The 21322-nt window shown below is 40.3% G+C and overlaps 1 protein-coding gene across 1 annotated transcript in view; it reads left to right on the top strand.

Moving 5' to 3' along the window:
• LOC124612850 (glutamate receptor 1-like) overlaps positions 1-21322 on the top strand; it is a 502148-nt gene that overhangs the window by 185764 nt on the left and 295062 nt on the right. The window contains exon 2 of the mRNA XM_047141279.1: positions 17341-17502. Coding sequence (XP_046997235.1) covers positions 17394-17502 — 109 coding nt within the window. The 5' untranslated portion in view covers positions 17341-17393. The remainder of the gene's footprint in view (positions 1-17340; positions 17503-21322) is intronic.

The following is a 21322-nucleotide window of genomic DNA, read 5'->3' as shown; positions in this document are numbered from 1 at the left end:
AATACTCACTTTCCAATTCTGAAGGTGGCAGGGGTAAAATACAGGGAGCGAAAAGCTATGTACGGAAACCAGATGGCAGTTATAAGAGTCGAGGGACATGAAAGGGAAGCAGTGGTTGGGAAGGGAGTGAGACAGGGTTGTAGCCTCTCCCCGATGTTGTTCAATCTGTATACTGAGCAAGCAGTAAAGGAAACAAAAGAAAAAATCGGAGTAGGTATTAAAATCCATGGAGAGGAAATAAAAACTTTAAGGTTCGCCTATGACATTGTAATTCTGTCAGAGACAGCAAAGGACTTGGAAGAGCAGTTGAACGGAATGGACAGTGTCTTGAAAGGAGGATATAAGATGAACATCAACAAAGTAAAACGAGGATAATGAAATGTAGTCGAATTAAGTCAGGTGATGCTGAGGGAATTAGATTAGGAAATGAGGCACTTAAAGTAGTAAAGGACTTTTGCTGTTTGGGGAGCAAAATAACTGATGATGGTCGAAGTAGAGAGGATATAAAATGTAGACTGGTAATGGCAACGAAAGCGTTTCTGTAGAAGTGAAATTTGTTAACATCGAGTATAGATTTAAGTGTCAGGAAGTCGTTTCTGAAAGTGTATGTATGGAGTGTAGCCATGTATGGAAGTGAAGCATGGATGATAACTTGTTTGGACAAGAAGAGAACAGAAGCTTTCGAAATGTGGTGCTACAGAAGAATGCAGAAGATTAGATGGGTAGATCACATAACTAATGAGGAGGTACTGAATAGGATTGGGGAGAAGAGGAGTTTGTTGCACAACTTGACTAGAAGAAGGTATAGGTTGGTAGGACATGTTCTGAGGCATCAAGGTATCACCAATTTAGTATTGGAGGGCAGCGTGGAGGGTAAAAATCGTAGAGGGAGACCAAGAGATGAATACGCTAAGCAGATTCAGAAGAATATAGCCTGCAGTACGTACTGGGAGATGAAGAAGCTTGCACAGGATAGAGTAGCGTGGAAAGCTGCATCAAACCAGTCTCAGGACTGAAGACCACAACAAAATTATGCATAAATGGCTAGAGGACAAATATATATCAATAGGGGAAAGATAAATACCGCCTAAAGGAAAATTAAAGATACCTTTGGTGAAAAGAAAAGCAGTTGTGTAAAGAAAAGCAGCTATGTGAATATCAAGAAGTTATATAGAAAACCAGTTTTAAGCAAAGAAAGGAAAGCTGAAAGTTGGAAAGAGTACGAGGGGGATCTATACAATGGAGATGTGGTTGAGAGCAGTATTATAGAAGTGAAAGATGAAGTAGATGAAAATGAGTTGAGAGATATAATAGTGCAAGAGGAATTTGAAAGAGCACTGAAAGACCTAAGTCAAATCATGTCCCCAGGAGTAGAAGACATTCCTTCAGAACTAGTAATAACCTTGGGAGAAACAGCCAGGACAAAACTTGTCCATCTGGTATGTAAGGCGTATGATACATGCAAGATACTCTCAGACTTCAAGAAGAACATAATAATTCCAATTCCAAAGAAAGGGTAAATATTACTGAACGTCCAATTGAACAGATCACGGTTGTAGCATTTGTAGACTTAGAAAAAGCTTTTGATTATTCTCAGACTTCAAGAAGAAAATAATAATTCCAATTTCAAAGAAAGGTGTAAATATTACTGAACTTCCAGTTTAACAAATGATGGTTGTAGCATTTGTATACTTAGACAATGTTTACTCGATACTCTCTTTGAAATTCTAAAGTTAATAACTGTAAAACACATTGAGCAAAAGGCTGTTTATAATTTCTGGTGATACCAGTAGACAGCTATAAGGGTCGAAGGGCATGAAAGGGAATCAACTGTTGAAAAGAGAGTGAGACAATGTTATGGCCTATTCCCAATGTTGTTCTCTCTGTACATTGAGCAAGCAGCAGAGGAAACGAAACCAAAATTTGTGGTAGGAAATAAAGTCTAGGGAGAGGAAATAAAAACGTTGATATTTACCGATGACGTAATTCTGTCACAGGCAGCAAAGAACTTGGAAGAGCACGGAATGGACAGTGTCTTGGAAGGATGATATGAAATGAAGATCAACAAATTCAGAACAAGAATAATGGAGCGTATTCAAACTAAATCAGTTGACACTTACCCAATTAGATTAGGAAACAAGACGCGCGAAGTAGTGGATGAGTTTTGCTATTTGGGCAGCAAGATAACTGATGATGGCCGAAGTAGAGAGGATATAAAATGTTGACTGGCAGCGACGAGGAAAGCGTTTCTGAAGGAAAGAAATTTGTTAACATCGATTATAGTTTTAACTCTAGGAAAAACCTTTTTGGAAGTTTTTCTGTATTGTAGTGATGTATGGAAGTGAAAAATGAACGATAAACAGAACAGAATAGACCTAGAAGAAGGACGCTATAACCGTGGTCAGCAGTGGCTTTTTACAATATGACGCGGTACCATACCCAGATAAACTTTATGTCGAAGAGAATAGAAGTTATTGAAATGCGGTACTACAGAAGAATGCTGAATATGAGATAGGTAGATCAAGTACTCAATGAGGAGGTTCTGCATAGAACTGGAAAGAAAACAAATTTGTGGCACAACATGATCAGAAGGATTCGGTTGATAGGACATATTCTGCGACATCAAGTGATCACGAATTTCGTTCTGGAGGGAAGCTTACAGAGTAAATATCGTAGAGGGAGACCACGGGAGGAATACAGCAAGCATATTTGGAAGAATATGGGTTATAGTGCTTATTCGAAGATGTCGATGTCTGCACAGGATACAGGAGCATGGAGAGCTACATCAAACCAATCTTTGTATGGAAGACAAAAAACAACAGCAACCGCTTACATATGTATTTCACCTATGTTATATTGTGTGTAGCCTGTGGCAGCCGCTAGAAGTCACCCAACTCCAATAAAATAGTGGGATGTGCCCCTTTATATATATATATATATATATATGTGTGTGTGTGTGTGTGTGTGGGTGTGGGTGGGTGGGTGTGTGGGTGTGTGGGTGGGTGTGTGGGTGGGTGAGTGTTGGTGTGGTTGAGTTTATGCAAGTTTATTTTGTATTATTTTATAGCTTAGGGTGTTGAGTAATGTTCTGCTGCTCAGTACTATTTTGACCATTCATAACACTTTCGCCCTGTAAGGTAGATTTCTTCATGTAATTTTCTTCTGTCGTTAATTAGTGATACAGGGGACAATTTTTTAAGAGTTACAGATCTCTTTCTTTATATTTCAGAAACCTCCCTCGTGCCTTTATCATTTCTAACGCCAAACTGATCATCTAACAGAGCCTCAACATCCTTATTCTTCCTTCTGTATACTGTCCTTGTCAGCAACTTGTATGCATGAGGTATTAAGCTGATTGTGTGATAGATCTCGCACTCGTCTACCCTTGATATCTTCGAAAGTCTGTGGTTGATAATTTTCCGAAAGTCTAATGGTACGTTACCAGTCTCGTGAACTCTACACACAATAATCGTTTGATTGTCACTTCCCCCAGTTCTGACTTTAACACTGGAGCCCATATGTCATACTATCGACTCTAGTTTCTTCGTCTACCATCAGAAAAGGTCTCCCTCTCATGTAGGCCTTTATTGTACCCTCTCACTGCACTCTTAATGTTACAAACTGCATTTATTCTCACCGAAGGTTTTTATGACTTTTCTGTATGCTGAGTCAGTTCTGCAGATGACTGTTTCTCTTTCGATTTTCTCACATCTTTTCTGCAGCCATTTCGCCTTGGCTGCCCGGTACTTACTTATTTTACTCCTAAGTGATTTTTATTTCTGTTTTTCTGTCTTTCCATGAACGTTTTTGTACCTCCTCCTGTCATCCTTCAGTTGTAGTATTTCTTTGTTACTCATGGTCTCTTCGCAGTTACCTGAATAATCAACATCTGTGCCCCTTTCAGAGATGTCCATTCCCGTTCAACGGAAATGCCTGCTTTCGTGTTCTTTAGCGCATTATGCATATCCTTAGCGAACCTGAGACACCTCTCATCATTCCTCAGTATTTCTGTATCCCACTTCCTTCCACTCCTTCCAGGCGATTCTCTTAAACTTCAGTCTACTCGTCATGAAGTGTGATCTGAATCTCCATCTGCTCCTCTGTACGCCTTACAATCCAACATTTGATTTCAGAATTTCTCTCTAACTACGATGTAATCCAGCTGGAACCTTACCATGTGCGCTGGTCTTTTCAAAATAATACCTCACCCTCCTGTGATTCTTGAACAGAGTATTCTCTTTCACTGTCTGAAATTTATTGTAGACCTCAGATGGTCTTTATTCTCTCTAGTTCCTACTGCCAAGCCCACATCCCCTTGACCACATTTCTCCTGATCGTTGTCCTACCACCACGTTCCATTACCTCATGATTATTAGATTTTCGACTCCCTCTACATACTGAACTACTCATTCATTCATATACTTTCTGTACCGCTTCAGCTTCTGCCTACGACGTTGACGTGTGTACCTGAAATAACGTTGTCGGCGTTGGTTTGGTGTCAAATCTGATGAGAACAATGGCTCACTCCCTCCTCTACTATCCGATTCCTAACTAATCCTACTCTTGTTTACAACTTTCGGCTGCTGTTGATATTTCCCGAGATTCGTTCGTCTAGAAATCAGTATCTTCTTTCCACTTCACTTTACTGACGCACACTCCAGCCTTTGCATTTTCGTTTTCAGATTTTATAGCATTCCTATTACGTTCAATCTTCTGGCATTCGAATAGTAGAGTGTTATTCTGTCGTCGGTTATTCCATCTTTTTCTCATGTTTACCTCCTGCTTCGAAGTACCCTTAAGGAGATTTGAGTGGTGGATTAATCTCGAATCTTTTGCCGGTGGGGAGATCATCTTGCTACTTTTCCAATTACGGAAAACATCTCTTGTGGATTTGTCGTTAAAGCAGTGGATTCAACTATCTACTTTAGTCTCATGAATCTGATAATTCCTCCTTTTAGGGGCAGTTTCTCAACCCAAGGGCAAAGGTTTGCTCTGAACATTTGTTCGCTCCTCCGCCGTCTTTGATAAGTCCATGGCAGAACGAGTCTGACTTGTTATGCCGGACATCTTCTGCCACCATTGCTGATGACTTTTATTCAAAATTTAAACATTTTCTAGATTTACCGGGGCCACAGCATTGGTAAATTTGTAGTCAGAGACGCTACCACAGGTGAAATAAGAAAAGAATAAGAAACCACTGAAAATGCTACGACTTCGGGGAAACATTTTTTGGGATTCAACAAAAAGTAGAACCACGTTGTTGCAAGAAGGCGGACGCTATAAAACGTGTAACAGAACGAGGTTTCAAGAATTTGGTAACTTGTAGAGGATGAAATCAGAGGAATGAACAGCCGGAAATATGAAAAAAAATGTTTCTGCATTATAAAGCACTTCCAATGCACTTGGTAGGCTAAATAAAGCACCAGAAACAGCAGTCGGGAAAACGGTTGTTGGCAGTAGAGTAAAATCAGATACTGTAAACGGAATCCATGTTATCACTACCGCAGAGTAAATTTTCGATATGACGACCATCAGTTTTGTTACATAACGTTCTCAGATTCTCTGAAAGATATCATGCCCTCTCCTGATAGTATCAAACGCTGTAATGATGCGTTCAGGAAGCTCAGGTACTATCCCTGATGATTCTGAGTACACAAGGGATTTTATGTAACCTGAAGGTTGAAGTCAAGAGAGCGCACAGGACAAGGGTACCCCCTTCGGATGACTCTCTGACCGCAGCTGTCTGTGAGGTATGCCTTGGCTCGACGATCAAAGTGAACTGGAGCACAAACGTTCTGAAACTACAAACTAGAGCACTACAGCAAGGGAACGTCCTCCAGAAGTTCAGGTAAGGAACTCTCCAGAAAGTTCAAATACCATGCTGCACTCATCTTCCAGTAAGGTGATCTCCAAGAATTCCAGTCCAGGTAATCGCTGAGAGTTTCACCAGGTAACTTCTCTTACATGAAGTGTGTGAATGTTCAACAACACAGTGGTGGCTATAGATAGTCCAGTTATTTTCACGTTTGCGCTATAGGTGCCGAATATAATCCAACATAAGCTCCCTCATTTTTAAAACATATTCTGTTACACCCTGTATCACTCGTTACCGACACCAAATGTTTCCTTTTCATTTTCTAGATTTTATTTGTTTATTTATTATATATCTTAGAGCATAAGGATTTAATTAGCACAAAATCAGACCCCAGAATAAAAGTTTTAAAGCGCAATCTGATGATGGCTTTTTGATGAGAAACTGCTCATGGCTATATGTGAGTAAAACATTTACACAATTTTATCATTAATCCAGCTTTTATCTCGGTATTTCCCAACTGCATTTCACACGAAGGTGTAGTGTAGGATTTAGTTGGAGTGAGGCTCAGACTGTCACATGCGCAGATATGAGGCTTAGTGTAACCATTATTTTATTACGCATCAAAAGTTCAACCGACAGAATAGTGTACTTACTTTAAAGTGCATTATATGTACCTGTAGCCCGAAATAACCTTCAGTAGAGCTAAAATAATCAACAGCATAATCATCCTTATAACTATAGCAGAACAAACTCGAACACAGAGGAAACTGGGCAACAACATGTACAATCTATAACGTAGGGTAAATGTCCATAGCAAGAAATAGTAAGTAAAAAGCTCATTCTGCCAAAGAACAAGGAATACTTAAAATTATCTTGGATCAGTCTCACTTCACCTTGATTACTGCTGTCACTAGACAAGTAAGACACCAAGATACCCATAACGCTACCGAACTACCCGCGCTTATGTCTAAATTAATCCATGTCCAGTAACAGATGTGAGATAAAATAAATATTTTGTATTTATAATAAATCTGTAAAACTGACGGGTTTGCCTATTTGTTTGTTTGAACACGCTTCTCCAAAACTACGAATTTTCATGGGGTTTTAGCTTGGAGCACCGTACAGGCTTTACTCCATCACAGAAGCGTCACGAAAGAAAACGACCTGGCGATTTAAAGCTTTGCTAAAACCATCTTATCTGGCTGTTTCTCTGTTTGGAGAGGTTAATCTCCTAAATGGGTTTTTCCCAGGTAACTTGAGGATAGCTTGCGATACCGTACAGGCTTTGATTCATGCAAATCGGATCATGAAGAAAAGAAAATACCGTGATTTAAATTATTATTTAAAACAGTTTACACATATCCAAAACTGTCGACACATTTCTAGTGATTTTTGAGAACTGCTCTCCATTAGATAGTTCTAAACTTCTAAACTGGGTACTAGCAGTAGTAGGCAGTCCAGATGGCTTACTAGTGGGATAAGGATATCATGTAGAACAAAGCGGGAATTATATCAAAAAGTTAGAAGTAGTCACAATCAAGCTACAGTAGCCCATTACACGGTATTATAAGGTGCTTAAAAATACTAGTAAGAAGGCAAAGAGTGTGTGGTACGCAAATGGAATGGCTAATTCACAGAATAAAATTATAACCATATGGTCAGTTGTGAAGGAAGTTCCTGGTCAGCAGCACAAGGTCGACGATGTAAAGTCATTTCGTAGTAAAAATACTTCTGTTACTGATAAGTCGGATATGTGTACAGAGTTTAACAGTCATTTTCAGAGCATCGCTGGTGAATTATTGTTGGTGAATTAAATAAAAACTCAGTTTCTACAAGGAATCATATAACTCTCTTGGAAAATGCCTTTCCGAGATTTACGTCTGAAATACTCCTCTGTGATACTGACAACGGGAAGATTGAGTCAATAATTAAATCACTGAAGACCAAAGACTCTTATGGGTATGATGGAGCGCCTAGGAGAATATTAAAGTACTGTGTTGGACATATTAGCCCTGTACTTAGCCATATTTGTAATTTTTGCTTTAAGAATGGTCAGTTTCCTGAAAGATTAAAGTACTCAGTAGTAAAGTCACATTATAAAAATGGAGAAAGGAATATGTAGACAATTTAGACCTATTTCTATGCCATAATAGTTTTCCAAAGTTATTGAAAAGGCTGTGTAGGTAAGGATAATTGGTCATTTTATATCATATAATTTGGTATCAAATGTACAGTTCGGCTTTAGAAGTCGTTTAACAACTGAAAATGCTATATTCTCTTTTCTCTGTGAAGTACTGGGTGGATTAAACAAAAGATTTTTAACACTAGGCATTTTTTTTTATTTAACTAAGGCGTTTTATTGCGTTGAGCACAAAATATTACTGGAAAAATTGAACCATTACGGAATACGACGAGTAGCTCACAATTGGTTCACCTCTTACTTTAACAACAGACAGCAAACTGTCATTATTAACAGTGCTGAGAATGGCTGCGATGTGGGGTCTTAGTGGGGTACGGTCAATTGGGGAGTGTCATATGAAGCTGTGTTGGGGCCACTCCTGTTCCTTATTTATACAAGTGGTATGACCTACAGTACTATGCGTAATTCCAAAATATTTCTGTTTGGTGATGGCACTAGCTTCGTAGTAAAGGATACTGTGTGCAACATTTGCTCTGTTCCAGTGGAGTTCATGACATAAGTTAATGGCTTGCGCAAAATAAACTAACGCTAAATCACAGTAAGACACAGTTTTTACAGTTACTAACACACAATTCAACAAAACCCGACGTTTTAATTTCATAGAATGGACATATTATTAGTGAAACTGAACAGTTCAAATTTCTAGATGTTAAGATAAATAGGAAACTGTCATGACTGCCATTTTTACTATTCGAACGGTATCTGAAGTAAGTGATTGTTCGACACGAAAATTAGTCTACTTTGCTTATTTTCATTCGTTTATGTGGTATTGTACTATATTTTGGGTAACATTTCCCATTCTAAAAGACTATTTTTGCCGCAGATATGGGCAGTTTGGGCAATAAGTGTGTAAGTTCGCGAACCTCTTGTCGTCCCCTTGTGGGGCGGCGGGTGGAATTGTTGTCTGTTATATCAAATATAAAATGTTCCTATTATTTATGCTGTTGTTTTGCCGTTCTCAACACTGGCTTTCTAACTACAATTTTGGCAACCAGAAAGTGATTAGCAAAACGTGAAGCCTGTAATTAGAATTCCTAGTACCCACTTCATCTGAGAAATACACTTATAGGTACAGCTTATAGCTCTGAGGAATTAGGAGATTGTCTGGGATTCATAATAAAAAACGATCGTGTAAAAACGTTCTCTATATTCTGAGAGTCACAGATGAAAAAAAAAAAAAAGAATCCACACAATCTGACTAACAGAGCAGTTCAGAGTCTAGTGCGCAGATGCAACTATAACTGTCCTAATTAAATGTTTAAATGAATGCTCACCATAATTTGATGATAATGTTCATCAAACGCCACGCTAAATAATGGTAGAATGTTTGTCCTGCGACGGCACGTGAAAATACCACATACGCAAACTGCAGATAGATAATTAAAGTCATCCCAGAATTAACACTTCACTCGAAAATGATTTCATGGTTACGCGTATCCCGAGTAACTTAATACGGCATCCGAGGCTGTTTATAGCAATGATACCGACGCGACGCGACTCCCGACACAGATGGTGTGCTATTCAGCGTCTGGAGAGAACTGGGGCCTTACTAGTGGTGGGCAGGAAATCGCGTATCTGTTAGAAATCACAGTGATTGAGAAGTCACAGATATCACAATAACAACTTTACAAAATCTAACTGCGATTTCAGTCACAGTTAGCAGTCGCAAGTAGCATTTCACATTCAACGCCGTGAGCCGTCTGTTGGCCGAATTCCGTACTGCTTTCTGCGATTTCAGTGACAAATCGCGGCTAGAAGTCGCAAGTAGCAACTAAAAAGCGTAGTTAACAGTGCCATCTGTTGGCCAAAGTTCGTACTACGCTCATCTCTGCGACACGCTATCGAGTCTAACTGCGACTTCCGTGACAAGTCGCAACTAAGAGTCGCAAGTAGCAACTAAAAAGCGCAGTTAGCAGTGCCATCTGTTGAGCAAATTTCATACTATGCAATTCGCTACCGAGTCAAACTGCGATTTCTGCGACAAATCGCAACTAGGGGTCACAAGTAGCAACTAAAAAGCGCAATTAACATTCTTTTCCTAGTGCCATCTGTTGACCGACGTACGTACTTCGTTACGAGAGCCTTGTGCCTCACGAGATCGACGTGCTGTGTGTGACTGTGTGCATAATACTGAATATGAAGGGCTTATTTCAATAGTGGTACAAGTCCACTTTTGTTCATTTTGAGATACAGAGTCGTAAAGTTAAATGAGTGCTGAAAAATCTGCAGTTGAGATACCAGAAATATTCAAGCATATGGCTTCTTGCTAGAGATGAACCTTTGTTTATGATCATTAATTTCAGAAGCATTATAGACAGAAAAGTGGAGATAATGGACTTGTACCACTATTGAAATAAGCCCTTCATATTATATGACGACATGCACATTCAGCGTCAGTTATGGTTGGTCAAACACAGCTGTGACTCTGAATGTATTATATTAATAAGAAGCAACATTGCCTTTTTCTCCTGAAAATATCAAGTAACGTAACAAATGTGTCTGATTCTGCTTCCAATATGACAGTTTTGGTTAATACTCCACATGCCTACAGGACTTTGCAATGTTAACACAGCAGAACGCAGACACCTGTATAAGTGTAGTGACATAAAAACAGTATTATTGTGTCATATGAATGCCTCACTTTTGTTTCGACACAGTTCAAGAGTCGGGAGAAAAGCGTTACACCTGGTGTTCTACATGGCAACTTCACACACAAGAACTTTTTGCCGACACTACTACCACCTACATAAGTAAGCTTTTCCTGTGTTACTTTCAAGTAATTCACTTAAGCTATTCCTGATTTAACTGTAAGATCTGTACTTCCCACTTTCGTATCAACAGCCTCAAAATGCATATTGTAGACTTCAGGATATGTTACAGGTCAGTGTCACACCAAGATTGTGGAGATAGAGGGGGGGGGGGGGGGGCGGCATGTCACTCTCCAACAAGTCTTTACCAATAAATATGTGGCGGAAAATTACGGGTACAGGACGGCTTAACATGTGGAAAATGAGATTTTCATTATTCGCTCACTGTATTTAACATTTATTATTCCTTTAAAATCGCACAACAACTTCAATAAAACACAGTTTAATCACTCATCTGCACACTTATTTCGCAATAATGTCACTTCTAAACTGCAAATCCTCTAAGAGCTCTCTTGAATCTTCACGAGTCTCTCCCAACAGCCTTGATGTGGATAAATACGTACATCAACCAGAACTGTGTCTGCAAAATCACAAGGATTATTAAACAATTTTTGCTGTCACTAATTACAAGCAATATAATTGACAGAGTAGATTGCTAATATTTGCTGTAATGAAAGCCACTCAATGGGGTATATTTCACATTTGCAAGAACGATCTCACTTAAGTCCATCGAAACACTTAGAAACTAACCTCTCGTCTGACGAAAACGGTCTAAAGACGCAGTGGCAATTTCTCCAGATCTGCTGACAATGATATTTTGAGTTATCACTTTACTGAGTGACTGAAATGTAGTTCGGGTACCTGAGAACATAATAATATGTTAGAATTCATTTTCTAAACACGAACTATTACGGTACTGTATGGCTACTTACATATTAATTACACTATTAATATTTTCACAGTTATTTCTTTAATACAAGATTAAAGCCAACGGAAGAACAAATGTAAAACATACTTACCAATGACAGGTTTGTTGAGATGCAATTTTCTGTGTGGACGGATGTAACTTTTTCATATGGTGGTAAGTCGCAGAAATCGCAGGAGTCACAGAAATCGCAGAAGTAGCAGAAATCACAGAAGTAGCAGAAGTCACAGAAATCGCAGAAGTCACAGAAATCGCAGAACTCACAGAAGTAGCAGAAGTCACAGAAGTCGCGGAAGTAGCAGAAATCGCAGAAATAGCAGTGGCGGAGGGATACGCGACTTGGGTTCCTTAACTGCGACTCTTAACTGCGACAAATCACAGTTAAGAATAACAGATACTGAAAAGTAGCATTCACAGAAATCAGTGATATTGGAAAATCGCAGTTAAGCCCATCACTAGGCCTTACTCTCTCGCGCAGCGTTCTTATATATAAAGCCGGCTAAGGGAACGCCTGATCAAATCGGCTCCCCCGACTAGCCGCTGGGCTAGTAATGCACCACATTAAGTTATTGAATAAATCATTGCTTCCTTTGCTGAGGGCCGATGAAGCTCTCAATTTAAATATGCATTCATCACACAGTTAAGTAATCATAATAAAAGTTTGACGTAGCTAAGTCAATTATTTTGGACGAGAGAATTAATTTAATTACACTACACGCAGTAGACGAGCTCTGAACTTGCCCTTTGGAGATACGCTATCGCTATAGTTTTATAGTTATTCAATTGAAACTTCTCACATCTTTATGATTATGGCGAATCTCCCTTCTACTTAAATTTAAACATCCTAGCCTTATTTATTAGCCTACTTAATCTATCTTGCTTCCTTAATTTTTAAGACAAAAACCAGAAAATCATGAATTTCAACTAAAATTTTAATTTGTGAAATCCAAAGTACTGTTTCTATTAAATAATTATGAAGAAGGAATCTAAATATAAATTTTTAAGTCTGTAGCTGTTTTCGGTTGCGCCAATGATTTTTACAGAAAAACATCCAAATTTCGAAAATGGTTAAAGTTATTGAACTGATATTCAACACATATTGATTTAGTATTACTCCTGACATGCTAGAAACGTTTCAGGTTATTTACTTGATTTTTAAAGTATTGCGCAACATTTATGACGTCAGAGCTACGCTGGCACACAATGGAAAGACTGATGTGAATTTATTACGGCGTCAGTAGGCTGCTTCCCTACACCCTGTTCACTAGTCTGGGTCCCTTGACACTGATCTCTCAATAAATATTCTTTACTGTCGTTTCTTTTTAACAATATCACTTTTTTCCCAAGAATAAGCAGCTTTCACTCGGTTAACACTCTTCAGAAATCCAATCTGCATTTGAATTACACTTCCTTAAGTCTTGTAAAGGTGTGTAGTATACTGCTGTATCCATTTTCAGTGAGCTACTCCAAGAATTCAATAATTCGCCCTGCCACCATCCACTGGAGCAGCCATCACCGCCTGTCTTGTGATCCAGCAACAGCTCTAGTTGTCCGACAGTTTAATTAAGGTACTTCTAGCTATCGACCCAGAGGGAATTTACCGACGTCAAGTGCCAGCAGCCAGATGTCGGGTCTAGGGTTCGCTGCCTGGATGCCATCGCTTCTCTCATAGCCTGCTGCTGGGCAGGTCACCAGCACGCCCTGCTCTCGGCATAGCCGTGCCAGTCTCCATAGCCGCCACCTGACACAACTCTACCGTTGGGTCATAATGAGCATTTTGGTTTCAAGCGACCATACGATATAATAGACTTCTTTACCATAATTCTCTTATGTACATATTTAAATGACAGTGCGTCAGTTTATTGACCAGAGTTAGAATTGTCTATACAGCAGTAGTCTGCTGCGATCCGTGAGCTGAGTCTCAATGCAATGTTCTGTTGTTTCTGTTCCTTATCGGGAAGTATCATCTAATACCATTACCTCTGGTTCTTGAGCTGTACGGGAGACGAAGGTGTAACTGGCTTTAGCGTTATTTTTTTTTTATCGATACCATTACTCACTGAACAACTTGTTGACTGCAAGCGAGCCTTTCAAACTCCCTTAATTAATTTTACAGACCTCGAATAAAATTCGGCGAGATCTACAATCTGGTGCGCATTGCACCGAGAGCAGCCGTATTCCAGCCACTGCTTTCCTTACAGGAATAGGTGTTTTTAGTTACTGATGTTAAATTCAAATTTTCGAATGATTTCAGGATCAGACCCAAAGTCACAAAAGGCAATTACAAAAACTTAATTAAATATTTTATTTCATATTATCCATTATTCGAGACTAGGAGATAATTTAGCTCTGCAGTGCTGTCGAGGACTGTGGTTTCGTCAGAACAGCCAACCTGCAGGACGTGGCACAGGATTTCCATTGTAGACTGAACCTAATAGAGGAATCAACTGCTCCCAAGTAATACTTGTCTGGATTTGCTTTCGTCTTCATTGTAAAGGACCCTGCGCTATTACAGTAATATGTTAGTGTCTTAGTATCTTCTTTTGCAAACAATCCTTTGGGAAGGTACGATAAATCAATATTCTTTCTCCTTCTTTGTTTTCAATGTAGTTTCCTTCAGATCTACACTTCTTTCATTCTTTGAGAACGTTATTTCTTCTGCTCTTGTATCGATTTTCTTCCAGTTCATCATCATTTCTGTTCTGGAAGCCTGTAGTTTGTCTCTTATTGTGCCCAACTTGACTCCTACGTTTTCGATGTAACCTCCTACTTTTCGCAGCCATAATATTTTGCATTTGCAATTGCTTAGTAAGTCGAGGAACAGTTTCGTTGTATTGCCATTATTAATTGTGCGTCTGAATTAGTATATAATAACTGAATAGAAATACGATTCACGATAGATCAATTTTTATTTAATTCAATTGCCTACGGTGAGTTACGTATTATAAATGACTGAAGTGACGTCATAAATTCACTGTGGATACATTGATATATTGTCAAAAAAAACTCAACAACCACTCAAAAAGTTTTGTATTGTGGCAGCCATAGTCAAGAATTCTACCATAAGAAGGCAGCAGTCAGTTCAACAAAGATCCACCAACTGTCAATTCCATTCGGCGATGCTGTTCGTAGTTTAAAGCTTCAGAATGCCCCTCTAACGGGAAATCAACGGGTCAGCCTGCAGTGAATAAAGAATCTGTTGACCACGTAGCTCTCAGAAGTCGAGGAACAGAGCAAGCAGAGAGCTTAACATACCACAGATCTTAACGAAGCGATTGAACGTAAGCGTTACCGCTTGCTTTTGATACAGGCGCTGACTCCCGATGACAAAGACACTTTGAGTTTTCGGTACAGTTGAAACAGATACTGGAAGGGAATGGGATAAGAACAAGATCTATCTTTTTCAAGTACCGATGGACTGGATGTGGTGGACCCATCGATCATCAATTCGTACCATGGGCTTCACGCTCTTCCTACCTAGCTCTATGTGATTTTTGTGGGTGGGGTTACGTGAAAGATTGAATGTTTATGCTTCCTGTACCAAAAAACCCCTCTCAGTACTACGAGCTCGCGTCAGTAGAGCTTTTGAACAGTCTATTAGGGACGTGCTGTACTGAACTTGAGAAGAAACTGATTATCGATATCTGCATATTCAGTGGAGTCAAATATGGAGTAGCAGTGATATGTCAGAAGAAAAAGCTTTCAGAATTTTTCTATGTCTGCTCAAAGCCCTGAGACAATTTGTCAAAAAATATAGCTACAGAAAATCTGTGAAAACGCTTCAGTCTTTTACAGTAATCTTGTATATTTAAGATTTCAGAAAATTTCCTTACCACTTAGAGCACATTTCTGCGTTTCTGCTATAATGTTCCCCCCTCAAGCGAGGTGATGAAAAGCTGCACCGATATTAAAATTCCTCTCACTCAGTTTCTCCCGCTAAACATGTGACGTAGTCTCGGTTTTCAACCATTGCAGCCACTGTACGTTGTGATGTAGCAGTGAACTCTGAGGCGATGATATGAGGACACGAACATCTGGCTGAGACCCTTCAATCTCCATCCACACATTTTCTCCTCGTAGCATACAAGCCACATAGCTACGTGGCGTACGTGCAAGATTATGTTTCTGTTGAAAAATAGCATCATGATATAGCCACATGAGAGTTAGCGCATGAAGATGCACGATATCCGTGACGTGCTACTATACCCTCAGAGTTCCCTTAATCACTACTCCCTGTGACCTGACGACATACCCGATGACTGTCAATACTGTGACGTCATTGAGTAACACTACTGTGTCCCTCCAGATTGTCGTCGTGCTCGTGGACAATCGTCATCCAGGTAGTGCAGAACGACAACTCATCACCAAACACAATGCGACGTGAATCATCAGTAGTTCATCCTTTCTCGATCACAATAGCACACAAAACGAAATCGTCTGTGTTATAGGTTAGCAGCAGCCTATGGCTAAGACGGCATTTTCCTAATCCAGCGACTGGTAGTTTCTGTCCAATGATGCAGGGAATCCATTATTGCTCTATGCTGTGGCCGCCCACTTAGGAAGTCGTAGCGCCTACTGCATCGGCATCCCACTTTACGTCCAACTATCACGGGATGCCTGTATCACAGGGTGTATATTCATCAGGACAACCTACATCGTCTGTGTTGTCAAAACAAATACTTACCGACGGCGACAACACAACACAACACCAGGTCTCCACCAACGGCCGCCAGGGACCGCTACACGTTCGTGGAGCCTGCGGAACAGCTTCACCACAGATCGCAGCTAGCGTAGGAACTACTTTGCTACTCCAGTAACGTGATCGCAAATAGCTTCGGCAGATACATCGGCCAATGGGCTTTATAAGGCGGCGCACTGCCGGCAAAACGCAGTTCGACGCACCGCACTGAAGGATACAGAGCTGCGGCCACGACCAGACACGTCTTCTAGCTGGCCAATCTCTTGGTATAGTCGATGAACCTCTTGACGTTGTAGAATTGTTTGTGTTCGCTCCCGGTGAAGAGTCGGGTCTTTTCTATTATTATTATTATTTGTTATTTTGTATTTGTGTCGACCCGCAGTTGGGATCGATTCGATTGTTCATTTTGAGATTGTGTTATTGTTTCTTTTTGGTGAGTATAATAAATTGTTTTCAGATTTGTTTTCCGCATTTCTATTTTGCTAGTTCAATTCTCAGATGGCAAGTTTGTATGTGTAGGCTCTACGATATGCTTGTTGCATTGTACGGCGATCCTTCTTTGCAGTAGTCAGACGTGGTCGACCAGAACCGTGACGACGAGCATATCTGCACTCATGTTCCCAATCTAACGTCGGGCCATCGTCACATCTGAATGCTCCACAAATCTGGATACACCTCTGTCAGACCAGCTGATCAGACTAATACCCACAGTGTGGCACCTTCCACTGTCAGGTGCTGATAACACTGTCTCACAGGAGTATGTGCCATCTCCATGTCCTTCGCAATGAGCACGCAGCATCTGATGGTGCTCACGCTTCTCATACATCTTGCCAGGCCATGTAACACATTAAACACTAATACACCCTGGTGGGAGTTATACAAGATAGAGAGAATAGCAGCCATTAACATTTACATACCTACCAATGGTGTGTGTACGTTTATGAAGCTCCATTCAATTCGACTGTGTGTTGTGGGTGCTCCACAATTTTTGGCCTATTGTACAAATATGAGAAAACCTGTTGTTTAATTTCGTTACTCATTTTCCCGTTCCAGGTGCCATCTTCGAGCAGGGGACGGACGAGGTGCAGACGGCGTTCAAGTACGCGATGCTCAGCCACAATCAGAACGTCACCGGCTCTAACAGCCGCCGCTTCGAGCTGCAGGCGTTCGTTGACGTTATTAACACTGCCGACGCCTTCAAGCTGTCCAGGCTTAGTGAGTATACTTTGCTACAGGGAAGTGCAAGGTGAATTGGGAAAGTACATTTTATGGTAAACAAATAAAAAGTAAGATACGAGCTAAACATTGTAATTTCTGGAAAAATAACTTCTGACGCCGTTTATAAACCTGCTAGTCTGTGTCAGTGGAGGAGTCTCTTTAAATCGATATTGAGATACCCTAAGTTTCAAAATGTCATAAAACTCAATGTTCCTGCAGAGAAGGAACCATATTGTTCAGCCTACAAGTCTTCACTTCGTAATGGCACGCAAGGTAAGATTAAATTCATTCTGACAGGCACGGAAGCCACGATTTATTTCAATAACCTTCATACATCGTTCACACAATCTGTTATCTTTCGGGTTTATCTTTCTGTGAAAAATCATCCGCTCAATTTACTTTGAATCATAACAATCTGTCTGATAGTTTTCGAGATTGTATGTCGAAATTTGTGACGAAAAAGAGGTGGCTTACTTCTCTGGCTGTTCGTCAAAGAGACATATGGAAGCTATTCACTGTGTCCGTGATGTTTGTCTACCGCATTCCGAATAGCAGGAAGTTCTATACCCTGTGATGACAATTTGCAGAACGGATGCATCTGACTCACTGTTGTCTTGGAGTAGCTCTCAGCGTCCATCCATGTGCCCTCGAGACACCTGTCAAATTTTTTCTTTGTTAGCCGAGGCCAACGACCTTGGAGCATGGTAACAGCGGTTCCAGTCAGATTACCGAAGTTAAGCGCTGTCGAGCTGGGCTAGCGCTTGGGTGCCGAGCGCAGTTGGCAGGCAGGGTGCACTCAGCCCTTGTGAAGAAAACTGAGGAGCTACTTGTTTGAGAAGTAGCGGCTCCAGTCTCGTAAACCGACATACGGGCGGGGAAACGGTGTGCCACATGCCCCTCCATATCCGCATCCGGTGACACCTATGGGCTAAGGATGACACGGCGGCCGGTCGGTGCTGTTGGGCCTTCGTGGCCTGCTGGGGCGGCGTTTAATGTAGTTTAGTTTCTTTTTCAAAACTGCATACAATTCCGTTAACAGTGTTTTTACTAATCTCTATTAACACTCTTCTTCTTGCCAATCTCGGAGGCAGCTCCGGTTTTGTAACAGCGTCATTAATCATTGATCGATTACATGTCATTGAATGTAGAACCAGATTTCAAACATCGTAAACGATTTTTCTAGCAACTTCGAAACGTTAGGACCTATCGTAAACAAGAGACTGCCATGAATACTTCTTTTTTTTTATTTTTTTTACCACGTATATCTGGGGTTATTTGTCCCCGTCCCACTGATTTTTGCACTTTGTAACAAAACGTCATGTTTCTCCATTCCACCACACTCGGCCTTCGTAGACATTGTATTCGGTTCGCCTAAGGAATTTACCTCAGCTTAATGCGTTCATCGTTTCTCGACGGGAATGATGCATATGTTCAAATTAGTAACACATTTTGCTAATTATTTATAGCTCAATCCAAGAAAACATTTAAAGCATACCGTTAATTTTACATGTTCTGTGGATTCTTTTCCGTCGCTAATTTCGATATGCAAGCACTGTCTCGAAATGTTTTAGACAGATCCTCATGATTCAAAGTAAAATGAGCTGGTGATTTTCAAAGAAAGGTAAACCTCAAGAATAAGAGATTGTGTGAACGATGTATGCAGGTTGTGAAAATAAACCGTGGCTTCTGCACTTGTCAGAGTATATTTAATATTCCCTTGCCTTGCGTTTCATTACGAAGTCAAGTCTTGTAAACTGAAGAATATTGTTTAGTCTCCATAGAAACATCTAGTTTCGTAACTTTTTGCCAGTTAATGGTGGCTGTTAACGGTTTTTTGTTTAGGATTGCTCGTGATATCTGTAAGATTTTTACTTGACTTTCATCACCAGTAAACTTGATATACTCAGGCATAAAGTGTTAAGTATCAAGGAGTTCACGACGTCCATGTGGGTTGGATGTAATATAATACACGGCCTGGTATTACAGAGCAATAGCATTTATTTGAATTTCTTACCTCCATTTACGTTTGTATCCGTACGACTGCACTGCATTGCACTGCCAAGCCGAATAACCCGAAGAACTGCTTGCATAATGGCGAGAGCTGGACCAACGCGTTGCTCATTCGATTTAAGTGTTTGAAACCAGTAATAGATGACTCGAACACTAAAAGTTATATAGCATCTCCCGAGTGGATTGGTAATGACAATACTGGGCAGCTCCCGCGTCGTGGATAGGCTCTGTCAGTGTAATGGAGGTATTTCTGTGTCTATTTCTCGCCAGGGAAGCGTAGTACACTACATACTTTTTTGTTGGGTAATACTCTGTTTCGTTTCCTCTACCTCTATACCTACTACGTAATTACAAAAGTCAAGGTCATCTTCAACAACATGATTATCATCTTCACCGTCGTCAACCATTGGACATCCACTTTTGCGGAATGTCACCTCCAGTTGGTGATCGTGTTGTGCATCTTCCGTTACCAGCTTACGATGTCCTTAAAGTACTCTTGTACATTCAGTGCATACTAAGCAAATTTCACTTCCTTCGAGAACTAGACGACGAAATTATACAGATATTTTACTTCGCGTCTCACTTCATCTTGTGTATTTATGATATGTCTCTTACGACACAAGGAACGTGACAGTAAACAGCAGACACTTGTGTGGAGTATTCACTCACGAATTGTTGAATGAGAGACAGCTGCTTACTAATGTAACGTTCCTGGCTTGGTCGTTGGCGTGCGGATATGCTATCGATTCGTCCGTTCCTAATGAACTCTGCCTGGCGCTGATAAATTAAATTGGACCGTGATTGCTAACAGATACATCAGATACCTTCTCCCACTGACGTACGTGGTGATTCCAGTGGCGTAATTCATTTACATATCAACCAATTAGAAAAAAGGGACCAATTGTACTATGAATGAAAAAGAGGAAGAATCGTAATTAGATCTTGTAAATGTTATAGATACAATTGCATTCATCATACAGCAGAGAAACGTAGAGCAAAGTATATTTAACATATGGTATAAGATAACTCACTTGGGTCAATTTAAAATTCTGGTCTGCCGCATGGTAACAGTAACAAGTGGAACTAGAGAGAGGTGTGGTGTACAATAATTACACCGTTGTTTGAATGTGATAAGCTGAAGTACTATCTGACTTGGTTTATTCTTTGGCGTACTGCATCGTCGGATGAGTTAATAAGCAATGCGTAGGTTTGCAAGGCCATTACTGGTCTCAACTAACAGCATTATTTATAAAGTGGAATGAGAATGACCACAAGTTCAAAAAGATTTATTTATCATGGCGTCGAATGAATTCGTCGACAAGGCGATGAAGAGATAGAAGCGTCGAGATCAAATCTTTATACAGTCTGTGTTTCCCTACAACGAGATGCAGCACCATGTTTTCGTTGTCGTTTGTTTAGGAGGTAGCATAAACCTTTCTCCCTTGGGTGACAATGCATAAATAGGGACGTCAAATTATGTCAAAGTTCGCCCGACCATGTTCTACCTCAACCACTAAAAATGTTTCTTGAGAATAGGACAGTGACAGTCAGTGGTAACTTAAATTAAAAAGCTGTTTTATGAACTTCGGTAAGTACGGGCCTACACGGCGCAACACTATCAAAGGCTCACTCTTTCGAAACCCCATTTTTGTCTCTCATTCTGACGCAGGTTTGAAATTGGGCTCAGAGGCGTCTACAACCTTTTTCTGCAGTGACGAAAAAGCATGGCGCACTGCGGCGATAACCTCGTGCTTGGCAACGATTCCAACACCAACGTTTCGACACGTGCAAAAAGTAGGCCAGAACT

This window comes from Schistocerca americana, chromosome 4, assembly GCF_021461395.2.
Source record: "Schistocerca americana isolate TAMUIC-IGC-003095 chromosome 4, iqSchAmer2.1, whole genome shotgun sequence".
In the NCBI taxonomy this organism is placed as follows: Eukaryota; Metazoa; Arthropoda; class Insecta; order Orthoptera; family Acrididae; genus Schistocerca; species Schistocerca americana.
This window is presented reverse-complemented; position numbering and strand designations above follow the sequence as displayed.